At 46.6% G+C, this 14154-nt stretch overlaps 1 protein-coding gene across 1 annotated transcript in view; it reads right to left on the bottom strand.

The window, feature by feature from the left end:
* LOC126538381 (transient receptor potential cation channel subfamily M member-like 2) overlaps nucleotides 1-14154 on the bottom strand; it is a 385593-nt gene that overhangs the window by 50813 nt on the left and 320626 nt on the right. Inside the window, exons 21-22 of the mRNA XM_072287697.1 lie at nucleotides 3555-3641; nucleotides 2269-2362 (exon numbers count right to left, since the gene is read on the bottom strand). Coding sequence (XP_072143798.1) covers nucleotides 2269-2362; nucleotides 3555-3641 — 181 coding nt within the window. The remainder of the gene's footprint in view (nucleotides 1-2268; nucleotides 2363-3554; nucleotides 3642-14154) is intronic.

Below are 14154 nucleotides of genomic sequence, written 5' to 3'. Positions count from 1 at the left end.
CCAGCATCCTCACCGGCTATATTTCCTGCATTTCGAAATGTGCCGTAAAGAAATTAATTAGCAATGTAATTAGCGAGCGTTTTATTTTATTCAAATATGTGTTTCGATTTCTCGCGCTAATAATGTCCGCCTCTTCGACTAATCGAGCTCAAGGACAATATTTATACTACTTCGCATGGGTGAATTTTAAAACTCCATAAAATTAACAAAAAGGTCACCCCGCGTATTAAACTCTATGTGAAGTTCAGAAGCGTTGGTGCATCAGTTGGTGCATGATGTATTGTCGTTGAGCGGAAATACCGGCGGGAAAAAATGGAGTGGACAGGACCGACTTGTCCTGCCCACTCCGTTTCTTTCCGCCCGTATTTCCTCTCAACGACAGTCCACTACGTGAAGGCTGACGTGCTCCGCCTCAATAGGCCACTGAAACCAACCCGGAAGCAAAATTTTTAACGCGACAGCATTAAGGAGCTCGTGTTGCCGAAAAGTCAGTGTCGGTGGCATTGGCCGTGAGCGAAAAATCCCGGAAGGCAATTCATGAACAACTTGCAAGATGTGCTGGGTAGGAATCGAACTAGGGTCTCGGGAATGTGAGACGGAGATGCTACCACTCAGCCATGAGTTCCACGGTTCAAAGCGCGACAAAAGCACGTCTACTGAATGTCGTGTTGCCTTAGAGACATGCCGTAGAAAGTTATACTGCGGGGTATATCAGTAATTATGAGCATGTTCATTAGAAAAGTCGCATTTAAACGCGCAGCAAAGTACATTTCCGCAACATTTCTTCTGCGTTTGGCGCACACGCAGAGCCATATGGCGGCAAACACAGAAGACCCCCTCCTCGCAATGTACGGCGCTGCCCCAACAAGTGGCACCCCTCACCCTCTTCTCCCCTTCGTCTCGTGACGAGCATGCCGAGCGAATGAGTGGGTGATGCGAACGGGGTGCGATAACGCTATCGCGTTCCACTCTTGAAGGCGAACCTTAAGCGTCCTCCAATTTTTTTACTGTTCTGTAGTGTTTGTCTCCGTGGCCTGTACAGCTATTGTATTCTAATCTACCTTAAAGAAGGCTTGTGCTATCTGGGATGCATACCTTATTAACCTGCTTGAGACCGCTCAGTACCATTGAGGTAGTTTTGTCTATTCCGATAATCAATATTTGCTTGTGTCGCTGCCTTTAAATCCAGTCCTAACCTAACCCAATAGTTTGACAGCATAAGGGCTCCCGCCTCTGTTTCAATCATAACTTTGATCGCATATGTCATGGCAGTTAAATTTTTTTTTGATAAAGCGTATCTTTTTTCATCACATCAGTCACTACAAAGACATCTATCGCCTTTCACTTCACACCTGAGCCCCCACCAATCTTAATTCGGTATATGTTCAGCAGCGAGGGACTGCAGCAGTGTCTACCGATGCCGATCACACTATTAAGGCCACCAAGGCCACTTTATAGTCACAGGTAGCGTCGACACGCGGGCGCGCTCGGCGCGGTGACGCCACGCCAGCGAACGCGCCTCACTCCATGGTCCGGCGCGAGGCCCGAGCGACGTATCCATCGTCCGTCGGGATGCACCCGGCTGCAGCCGGCACCACGTGCGACATTCCACGCCGGTCTCGTCACCCAGAATGCACCGCGCCCACGTCTCGTCGAGCAACATGGCTGCATTTCGTACAAAATGCGTCTAGCTGGTACGGCGGGGCACACGAGGTGAACTACAGGAGGGTCGCTTTTCGCGCCCTCGTAACGTAACGAACCTGGCGTCGACAACCTCAACCGTCCCTGGCTGACGCGCACGCTGCGCCGGATTAGGAAGTGGCCCAGGGAATTGAAAAAAAATGTTAGCATATATATCATCCAGTAATATCATTCGTCTACCCGATCATATAGTCATCGACATCAGGAAATTTGAACGCACAAAAATACCTAAGATTAGTTTCCAAGCATCCACCCTAGTTCAATGCACGTCGACGATAATTCACACCTCTGCTTTCTGCAACTGAAATGTTCATGATTTTCAGCTACGTTTCACGCACAGCGAATTCAGGTAACAGTATCTTTGTAGCTCGCCATTCATGCGTGCATTGCGGAAGCGTTTTTGTGACAGAGGAGGTGAGTTTCAGAAGTTCCATGCCAGGATAGAAATTGCGTATAGAGCTGAATGCCTCTTTTCTTTGTATCAACTTACAGGAAATGACATAACGAAGAACGTGAAACTAAATACCGAGAAAGTGGACGTAACAAACACCGACGCAGAGGACTCACCCCAGGCAAAACAAACTGGTCGGTTCGATAAATTTTCATAAGGGCAATTTCCAAACCTCTCCCTTGCAGTAAAGCTGATCGCGACTTCTGATACCTGTAAATTGAGGAGCAAACCATAAATTGGTGAAAGAAAGTGGGGAGCATAGGCTTGTGTCACACACGATTGATCGCGTTACACAAACACGCTGGACAAGCTGGTAACGTATTGCGGAAACCAAAACGATGCTGGTCATCAGCTACCCGCAAACTGGTCGGCCTGCTCTCAGTCCTCACCGTGCAGGTGATCTTAATTGTTCTCGATGGTTTCATATGCTGAGAATTGTTCGCAGGTTGCCGATTTTGGTCTGGGCACATGTAATATTTATCGAAAAATACACGCGGCCTATGTACTTGATGTTGTAAACTAATCTAAGTAAACAAAGTAAACAAAGTAAACAAAGTAAACAAACATGCCATCCCAATGATTATTACGATGGAAAGCAAGCGGACTGTCGCGTAGCTTCACTTCATCGTGCAGCTTCATTTATACCTTTTTCTTCCTCAGGATGCGAAAACTTGTTTTCGAGAAACTAACGTATGACTTAAGTTTCAGGCCATGAAAATTTAAACATAACAATTAGTGTTAGTGTTATTTACGAGGAGACCATGTCTACAAAGATAAAGGATAAAGGTGAAAAACTGTAAGATTTAGTGTTATTTCTTTGCGCGGAAAACTTCGGACCGGAACAAACTACCAAGGGAAGTTGCCACCAGCAATGGAAACTATAATTTTTTTAATTGATCCAGAAGTGCATTTACGTGGGCATGTAATTATTGCGAAAGTGAATATCGAGTTCAAAGAATGTGTTCTCGTAATTACTAGGCACTGTAATTTATGTTTATGGTTCTGTTAAAATTATTGCTTTCTATTATTGTCATTATTGCTTTCTATTATTATGGTTCGTGTTCATTCTTGGAGTGTTTGACTTCATGTGTGTGTGTTATCAGAATGTTTCATGCACACATTTCCCTTGTATTTTTTTTCTTTCCCCGTTGATTGTACTCTATCACCCTCACCCTCCCGCCCCACTGTAATGCTATTCGTGGCGCTATGAATAAAGTGACAGATAACTGGATAAATAAATAAATAACTGCCGCATATCTACACATGATATACGCCCGGTGCTATAAAATATGAACTACTCAGCGCGACCGCGTTACTATAGCGTTGTGACTATTTCTGAGCGCGATTTTACATTCTGAGGACGTTTTGCTATGTACCTCCTTACACGTTAACATAGTCCCACCTGCTAATGATGAAGAGGACGTAATGGTTGGGTCCCCAACGTGGAAGGGCGCCTTTTCCTTTTAGGCCGGTTCTTCCTGCGGGATTGCTGCAAATACAAATATCCTTGGAATAACCATCAACATGAGAAGTACAAACAAAATTATGTTGCATACAAAGGTTTAACACAGTAGTCTTCAGGAAACTCACTGCCCTCCCACTCTGTCAAGAAGGATCACCAGCGAAGCTGTGTACGTGGGCGACTTAATCGCGAACTGTACCTCAGCCGCAGGTAAGCCGAGCGTTGCGCTATCTTCTGGATCGGCGCAAGTATAGGGAGAGCTTGACGCCTGCTTCAGCTCCATCGCGAGTTGGCCCGGTATTGCACTGTCTTCGGGATCGCGCCATGTATTTGCAATTCTTAACGCTTGTTTCCCTTCATCCGCGTGTCGGCCCAGTATTGTACTATCTTCGGGATTCGCCCACGTATTGTGCCTAGACAGGGACACGATCCTGGGGAACTAACCCTTAACAACTTCGCCGTAAAATGTTTCTCAAATTCTGCTATAGTGAACCAGCCTTTGTAACGCATGTTTTTGGGATGAACGTCGTAGAAAAACGAGCTGACTTCTGCGCTTGGCCCTAGTTGTAGCCGAAGGCACACAAGAGGGAAACATTTTATTGACACGACAGAATTTCACTCTTTCCTTGCCAATGGTCGAACGGTTTCGTATCGTTACACTGCCACGACTAAAAAAAACGCAACCGCTACGATTGTCAAAATAGGATGGATTTCGCCAGAAACAAGGTTTATGTTACAACGTCCAGCATACCGAGAAATACACGCGAGAACCCTGTTCTTCATCACAAAGCCTATGCGTATGAGAATGGCAGCACATCACCTCGCACACAAGTAACTCTCATGGAATGGAACACGACTGAGAAGTGGCAAATATTATACTCCAATTCTATTCCATTTCATTATTTCGCATTGGTACGAGTGGCCCCCAGGCTACGTTATCACCAGGATTGGCTTGTTACTAATAATGGACGATAAGAATGGAATATATTCGAATAAAAGAAATCCAGGTATTATACCTGGCCGGAGGTCTTGAATGATGCCGCAACCGTCCTGGAATCTATTCCAACCAAGGCAATGTGAGTCGCATCTCTGCGCTTAACCAGTCCTGTGAGGTACTAGAACACGGTGAAGATGTTTTTAGCTTACTTTAGGAGCTATGCGCAATGTACAACACTCACGCGTGAGCTTCCTTTTAATGACACACATCAGTTTTCAGATGTTCACGGAGTTTAGGCATAATCACGCTTGTTGCAGTTATGTGCCTCGAGTACAAAACGAACTTCGACGTATGGCTATGTGCAATCGAAGGCTGTAAACTGCAACATCGCCTCGTTTACTTAGATTCCGCTCAGCTGAAATGATGTTTTTGCTATATGGAGGCAAGTTTGTGCAATCAGCAAACATGTTGTGGCGCATGCATGATATTTTTTGCCAGAATTATGGCTCAGCAAAAGGACGGGGACGACAGAACCAGCACTAAGAGTCGCACGCTTCTAACTATGTTATTTTCAGAAAAAGATATACTACACATACAGCACATGCGCATAAGCATAATTGAAAGTGATCTCTTAGGAAGTTATATTCTTTAACATTGCTAACAATGGATGCCTCACTTACTCATGAATCACTTTTTGTTCTTCACAAGATACGCCTCAGCCAGCTCACGCGGCATAGCATGGCAACTTTCAGAATCATTTCAGAATTCATTTTAGAATCATTAAAACTTCATTTTAGAATTCGAGTCGTCGATTGTGCAGCTTCAGAAGGGCAAGGTTTACATTGATTAGGAAGATGCGATTCAGTTTCATTTCTCATGGACAGCGCATGCTCTCGTAAGTGATCACTTCTGCATCGGCCAATCTGTCCCTCTACATTGTACCATAGCTGGACAAAATTTCACAAATTACTCCGTCATAATTATTCATGTGTATGTTTGTTCCGTCGTCCCTCGTCATTATTGCGCTACAAGTCTGGTAAAAAAAATCTCAATCGTAATCACGTGGGATGGGACTGCACCTGCGGCCGCCGGCCACTTCAACGAGAACGACGAATTGCTTAGTGGTACGCGCGCTGTCCCAGTGTCAACAATTATTAAATGAACAGCGTTTTGCAAGGCCTCGCCTGCTGACTTCTTGACATTCTCCTGGTGGAGGAGCTGCATACGTAGGTGACATATTCACAATAGCCAACCCGAGACACCAGCCCAGCGAGTAGCTCGACTGAGCTTACTCCTGTACACGTAAGTCAAAACCGTCGCCTTCATGGGCTCCAGCAAAAGCACAGTCTGCTACCTCAGTGTGCGAGACGATGAATCGGTTGCGCCGCTACCGCTCCAGCGCACTGCATCGTTAGTCAACTGCGGACGCCAGATTCGATTCAGGAAGGCGCTTTTGAAGACGCTGACGACTAGCTTGATCACTTCGAGCGGGTCGCCAACTTTATTAACTATAAAGAGGAGCGACAGCTAGACAGTGTGTATTTCGCTCTTGAGGACACGAGGACGTGGTTCCAGAACCACGAGGCGACATCGACATGATGGGACGAACTTTGTCGTCACATTCTCAACACCTTCGAAAATGCGAACAGACAGGAGAAAGCTAAATAGGTTGTCCAGGCGAGAGTTCAAAGCCCGAAAGGCTGCATTACCACTCATTTAGAAGACGTGGCTCGGCTCATCGAACGTGCGGACGCCTCTATGCTAGAAGTTAAACAAGCACGTCACCTAATGCGAAGTGTCAAGCGAGAAATATTTTCAGACCTCACTCGCATCGCGCCGACGACGCTTGCAGACTTTCTCGCGGAAGTCACAACTATGAAAGATACCCCTTCAACAGCGGGCCAGGCAGTGCAACCGCGACGTCATGGTTCCAAGTAACTTCGTTGCCGCCACTCTATGCAAAAATACAGCGCTTAACGATAGCTGATCGAGGCTGCCATAAGGAAGTAACTCCAGATGATGCGGGTGCCATATCCGCCCGTGGGACAACTTTCCAGGGCTTAAATTTTACGCGCCGGAATGAAGCAGGTCGTGCAAGTTACTGAGCGGTACGAGGTGCCACAGAAGCGGTAGCATGTTACTTATGCGGAAGCTTGGAGCGTCCTACGCTGGTGCGATACTTGTAGGTTTGTACAACCCACTGAACAAATGGAAGTAGGCTTCAGGATTCAGGCTTCGCAGCCCGCCGTCCTTCGCTGATGTACAACGATCGACGACTGGCGAACCCCCGACCACAGACCTCTTTGTTATCATAGTGGTGAAGTCGTACACATCTGCAGAACATGTCCTTATTCCAAGTGGACCTCCGTGGGTTTTCCCCAAATGGACCTCATCCGCGACCTGTGAAGAACGAGGGCTTCCTCGCGAACAGTCGTAAGTCGTTCGAAGAACGACGGCATGAACTTCATTGGTCGTCACCTCGATCAGTAAAATGTCACGAAGTCAACAAGCAAGGCCTTGGAAAACCGCTGTTCATTTAATAATGGCTGACACTCATAAAGCACGCGTACCACTACACGCTTAGTCGTCCTCGCTCGAGTGCACGGCGGCGGCATTTGCCAACCTATCTCGCGTCATTATAACTAGACATTTCAAAGCAAGGTCTTCGCTGGTCACGAGCGTGGTCGCCACGTGCGTTCCTGGGACCTTGTGAGGCATATATATATTGATTCCATCGTAAATGGCACATACAGAAGATATGCTTCCAATTTTTGCACACGCTGTCGCGCTAACGAAAACACCAAGTAGCTTGCGTATAGCACTGACATACGATAGAAATTAGAATAGATATAATAGATATATGATATAATAGAATAGCTATAAAACACTGGCTAATGATATTTATCTTTAGGAATCCGAAAACTTGCAAAACAAAGCAGCTAGTTTTCTACTCTTAAAGGAGTGTATCGATCTAGCATCACTGGAAACTAGAAGGAAATATTCCAGCCTATAATTTTTTTCTAAGCAGTTTACTACACTTGAACTAACTGAACAAGAATAATTCAACAAATGTGCAATATATTTCTAAGCGTTGGTCACGATGTAAAAGTTTAGTTTCCGTGTGCACGCGGGCATCAAATTGTCTTTTCTATTACAAACCTCGTCGTAAAAGAGTGGAACTCTTTCCAAAATCTCCCGCTTCTATTGCTGGCCCTGATGCATTCACGGAGAAACGTTGATAAGCCTTAGGTGTTAATATTTAGACTAACCACAGGTGAAACAATGTGCACGCAGTTTGACGTTGTTTGCACTTTATTCATACATGGCCGTATTAATTTGCTCATTTATTTGTCAGATTTGTTGCGCAGTATTTATTTCCATAAATTTCTATGCCTAATAATGGTTCGAATATTTTTAACACACGGCGGCCCTACAATTGAGTGGGACAACAGAGCATTTAGAATGAACACACATGAAAACGAAAGTTTAAGAAAAATCTAGATAGGAGGATAGGACATAGTAGAATCAACTGCAGAAATACAAGAGTTAAGGGTAAATGAACACACACTAGCCGGTAACGAATGCCAAATGTAGATTGTTCTGGCGTAGAAACTGTTCTTAAGTGGGTAGGTTGCAGAAAGGCTGCAGAATAAGTTCGTGCTTGCATCTGGTAGAAATTTTCTTAGCAAGTGTTAAGCGCGCACAGTTTGAGAGACAGGAGGAAGAATTAGTGATATTGCAGAAACATTTTAAGGAGTCGACGTCACGCCACGATGATAGTGGTATCAAGTTCAAGAAAGAAAGAGTACCAGAGGGTGGGGAGAAATATCGGTCTACTTTGTGGCATAACAAGCGCATACATTTTTCTTTTTCTGCACGAATTCGATTTTCCTAACATCGCACTGGTAGAAAGGTACCAGACAACCGAGTGATACTCATATATAGGCAGCATTTGCGTTTTATATGGTAGTCGCTTTCTGCCTTTAAGAGTGGAAGAGAGAATGACATTTATATATATCCAAGTTTTTGAAGTGCTATACCGCTTACCATAAGTACACTCTCTGACCATGATATGGTATGTGTAGAAACAACACGTGGGTATTTATCCTTATACGATCTATAGTTAGTGGTTAGTTGATCTATAGTTGTATAGTTGAATAAATGGTCAAAAGGGAGCGGGGAGGAACAGTTAGTAAATGACATTACTACTGTTTCAGTAAAATTGATATTCATCGGCCTGGTTTCGAACCGGCCGCACAACATGCTGGAAGAGTTTCCAAGCCTCTCGCTGTTTTGTCGGGATTTGATTACGTCATACAGTACACAGTCATCAGCATACAAACGGACCTTCGGTGGTATGTTATTTGCGAGATGATTAATATAGATGAGAAATAATAATGGGCCGAGTACTGAGCGGTATGGCACACCAGACGGTACACTAGCAGTGAAGGAGTTAACAGAAGAGAAGCTAATGTATTGTGAGCGATGCGTGAAGAAACTAGAAATCCAGTCTACTTGTTGAGGCTTCTGGAAAGTTGTAGTGAGCTTTAGCATGAGTTTAGAATGAAGGAAAGCATGAAATGCCATAGAGAAATCAATGAAGATCGCATCGACATCAAGATTGGTGTCTGGATGACAGGAAAGGTTATAAGTAAACTCAATGAGTTTGGTTACAGTACTATAACTGCGCTGGTAACCTTGTACATGAGACCCCACATTGGTACCCTAAAGAAAATGAATCATATGCTTTTGCATGGTTTGCTCAAGCAATTTGAATGAACTGGATGCCAATGAAAAGTGTCTCTAATTGCTAAAGGTATGCTTGTCACCAGATTTGAACATAGCCATAACCTAAGTTACCGAGCTGCCCACACGGAGTTGTGAAAAAGAAATGAGAAATTCCATCGGGGCCAGTGCATTTCTTAGTGCTCAAGGTAAGAACAAGCTTAAGTATACATCATGGACTGATCGCAACATCGGTAATATAGCAAGAGAAATAGGAACTAAAGAAGGGTATATCGTCATTCACCCGCGCAAAAACGGAATCATAGTTGAAATTAAATGCCTCAGCGTTTGTCGGCGGGTCAGTGATAATTTCACCATTAAGCATGAAAGAAGTTCTAGACAACGTACGAGGTAAGGCTAAGCTTCAAAATTTTCATATGTTGTTCCTTGTTGATCTCGGTAATTCGACTTGAATGAAAAAATTCCCATGTTTGTCTTGAGCGGAATACTTCCTTCGCAGTGTTAAATGTTGTGAGGCTATTAGGATAATTGTATGCATGGGCCTCCTTACTCGGCGTGAAGGGTGTATTATGTCTCGTTCATCCAAGAGATTAAGATGTATTTCTTATTTGTTTCAAGCGAAATGCACGATTTCGCCACAGTCACGAAAGCGTTCACCAAGATGTCGATACAACTGTTTCGACTGATATCATTGAAGTTCTTTAAAAGAAATGGCCAACCGATTCACAATAGATGTATCGTAAGCGATATAGAGATCAAAGAATCTGGGAAGATGAAAGCATTGTTTTAGAACGAAACAAGATACAGGAAAAAGTACAACATTGCGGCTGCATATTTCATCGATTACTTCGCGGGTGAAACCATTCGCTGGAGGACGATAACTTAGTAGAACAAAATCAAGAACGGCGTTGCCTCAAGTAGGACCTTGGACAATTTGACTCAACTCATAAGTCAAAGTAACCTAATCAGTTCAATATGTAGTAAATCAATGTGACTGGAAGCTAAATGTAGGCAGAAGCCCACACCCGGGCACAATAAAATTTATCAATATTGATACAGAACAGCCGCTACAGAGCGGCTACACTTAGGAGGAAGAAGACGACGTGTGCCCGCTTGATTTAGCGTCGCCATCTTTGCCACCGTTGGTCCACGTGTAAATATATTTTAAATACGCTTGTACATCAGCTACACGTAACATTAATTTGGCGAAGGTGGACGTTCCCCGTACCCGTCATGGAGCTCCGCAGCGGTCGCAACGGCGACAGTGTAATTTCGGCTCCTGCTGACGGCACTTCATCTACGCAAGCGTCTCCGCCTGCAGCCCCGACCTACGTCACCCTTTCCCCACCTCGGGGTCCGAGTGTTTTCAGCGGAGTCGGCAGTCCTGATGTTGACGACTGCCTCCGCCTATACGAACGTGTCAGCACCAGGCACAGGTGGGTCCGACTATTATGCTTGCCAACGTTCTTTTCTACCTCGATGGAGCTCCACTGGCATGGTTCCAGACTTACGAAGAGGAGATTTCAAGCTGGTATGTATTCATTGACAAACTCCACGACCTTTTTGGCAATCCGTTCGATCCCCAACTCAATGCCAAGAAAGCCATTTCCACATGTGTACAGACGTCGACCGAGTCCTACGTGTCGTACATTCTCGATGTCTTAGCACTTTGTGCCAAGGCTGGCCCGAACATGTCTGAGGACAATAAGATTAATCACGTCCTCAAAGGCATTGCTGACTATGCCTTCAATTTACTGGTGTTTCCGAACGTCACCAACATCGATACGATCCTCAAGGAGTGCCGCCGTGTCGAGCACGCTAAAAGCCGCCGGCTATCCCAGCACATGACGCGACTTTCCAACACAGCTGCTACGTCATCTTGTGACGACCTCTTCCACGAGCCGTCGCGATGTGACAACTTGACCCGCATCATTCGTCGTGAGGTTGAAGCAGCACAACCGGCGGCCCTTTCATTGCCGTCACCTGATCATTCTCCGGGGACAATCTCCTTCTTTCAGGCCGTCGTCCGTCAAGAGTTGTCCAACGTCGGCCTGCAATCCATTCGTTCCGTGCGCTCGGAACCTCATCCTCCACGCACGTCCCCACCCCGCTCTTCTTACTCCTTTTATGGACAGCGCAACCCCTCCGAATGGCGAACAGTGGACGACAAGCCGATCTGTTTTAACTGCCGACGCATTGCAGATGTCGCTCACCACTGCCGCAGCCGCTGGACTTCTCCGACGCGCTATTATCCTGATTACCACCCTCGTCCTCCTAGTGCGTCCTTTACCTTCGCTCCTTCTATGCCCGCCGCATCATCGGTTCTGCGACACCTTTCACACGACCCCGCTACTCCCGTTCGCCTTCTCCCTCCCGCCGTCAATCTCGTTCACCTCCGTCAGGCCGTGCTCCTTCTCCGACCTACTCGCCGCACCCCCAACCGGAAAACTAGACAGTGCAGCTTCTAGAGGTGAAGCTCCAATGACGACATTGGCACGAAATCCGCGCTTCACCTTACCCACGAACAAGAATCTTTTGAACGTTCTCGTCGACAATATTCCTGTGTGCGCGTTGATTGACACCGGGGCGCATGTATTCATTATGAGTGTTGCTCTTCGCCGTCGGCTCAAGAAAGTTCTGACGCCTGCCCCGAACAGAGTTGTACAAGTCGCCGACGGAGGAAAGGAGCTGTCGCTATTGTTGGCATGTGCTCTGCCCGACTCACCATTGCTGAGAGACACACCGTCGTCCTCTTCACCGCCATCGAGCATTGCCCTCACGAACTCATTGTCGGTCTTGATTTCCTTGCCAATTATTCTGCCCTCATTGACTGTTCGGCCGGCTAACTTTGCCTTGACTTGCCTCTTCTTGCCGACCCTGTGGACCCACCTCCAAACCATCTGAGCTGCATGGATTTTATTAACCTACCGCCTCGCTCTGTGACACACGTTGACTTATTGTCCTCACAAGCTGTACCTGACGGCAATTACGTGGTCGCACCAACTCCGGCCGTTACACTTACACGTGGTGTTAACGTGCCGCACACTTTGCTGACAATTACTGGCAACCGCACCTGCCTTCCCCTTGTCAATTTGGCTCTAACCGCGCAAGTTCTCCCTCAGGGGATCTCATTGGCTATAATTAGAGCTTTGCGGAATGATGAGGTAGATCCATTCACAGTGGAAGATCGTTACAGCTCAGCCCATACTGTGACGTCATTGCATGGTACGGGCGTCGATATTAAGAAGATGGTTTCCTCTGACCTTACGCCTGCTGAAGCTGAAGCCCTTTGCCGCGTTCTTAAAGGCTATCGCGACATTTTTGACTTTCACAATCGACCCTTAGGTCAAACGTCCGTTGTTACGCATCGCTTAAATACTGGCGATGTGAACCCTATTTACCGACGTCCATATCATGTTTCTGCGTCGGAACGAGATGTTATTTAACAGGAAGTAAAAAAGATGCTTGAAAAGGACATTATAGAGCCTTCCTGTAGTCCCTGGGCTTCTTCCGCCGTACTCGTCAAAAAGAAGGATGGAATGTGGCGCTTTTATGTAGATTATCGCCACCTGAACAAAATCACAAAAAAGGACGTGTAACCTGTGCCGCGTATTGATGGCGCTCTAGACTGGCAGTACGGCGCCACCTATTTTTATTCTATCGACTTGCGGTCGGCCTACTGGCAGATATCCGTGGACGACATGGACCAAGAGAAGGCTGCATTTGCTACGCCTGACGGCCTTTATCAGTTCAAGGAGATGCCTTTCGGTCTCTGTAACGCGCCCGCCAACTTCGAACGAATGATGGGCTCTTTGCTTCAGAGGTTCAAGTGGTCCACCTGTTTGTGCTATCTGGACGAAGTGATCGTATATTCCCCCACATTCGATACGCATATAGACCGTCTTTCAGGGATCCTTGACGCGTTCCACCGCGCCGGTCTTCAGTTGAACTCCTCAAGCTGTCACTTCGCTCGCTGCCAAATCACCGTCCTTGGACACCTCGTGGATGCCAGAGGCTTGCGACCTGATCCGGACAAAACTCGCGCCGTTACGAACTTTCCTGTGCTGAAGTCCACCAAGGACGTTCGTAGTTTCGTAGGGCTGTGCTCTTATTTGCGACGCTTTGTGAAGGACTTTGCGACCATCCCATGTCCCCTTACCGACCTCTTGAAAATTTTTCAAGAGCCCCTTTTTCTTGGGGTCCTGACCATGCCACATCTTTTTCGAAGCTCACTACTCTCCTTACCACGCCTCCGATTCTGGCCCACTTTGACCCGTCTGCCTCAACGGAAGTTCGAACTGATGCCAGTGGTCACGGCATAGGAGCAGTGTAAGTACAACGCCAGCATGAACATGATCCCGTATAGCCTATTCCAGCCAACTTCTATCACCCGCCGAGCGCAATTGTGTCACAAGTGTCTCGCTCTTGTGTGGCCTGTTGCGAAGTTTCGTCCATACTTGTACGGACGCCCATTTTGTGTCATCACTGATCACAACACTCTCAGCTGGCTATCCTCGCTCAAGGACACTACGGGGCGACTAGCTCGCTGGGCATTACGCCTGCAAGAATATACCTTCTCCGTGGTATATAAGACGGGACGCTTGCACCAGGAGGCCGATTGTTTGTCCTGCTGCCCCGTCGACGAACCGGCTGATGCGGACACCATCGCTTGCGTTTTCTCTGTGTCCCAGTTGCTCCAAAGCGGCAACGAGCAACGTCGCGATCCTTCATTACTAGCCCTCATTGACCGCCTCGAGTCAACGCTGGCGACGCCTCTCTCCGAATGTTTCGCCTCAATGAGGGGCATTATACCGCCCCAACTTCCATCCACACGGCCTTGACCTTCTGCTCGTCATT

This window comes from Dermacentor andersoni, chromosome 4 (assembly GCF_023375885.2).
Source record: "Dermacentor andersoni chromosome 4, qqDerAnde1_hic_scaffold, whole genome shotgun sequence".
Taxonomy (NCBI): Eukaryota; Metazoa; Arthropoda; class Arachnida; order Ixodida; family Ixodidae; genus Dermacentor; species Dermacentor andersoni.
This window is presented reverse-complemented; position numbering and strand designations above follow the sequence as displayed.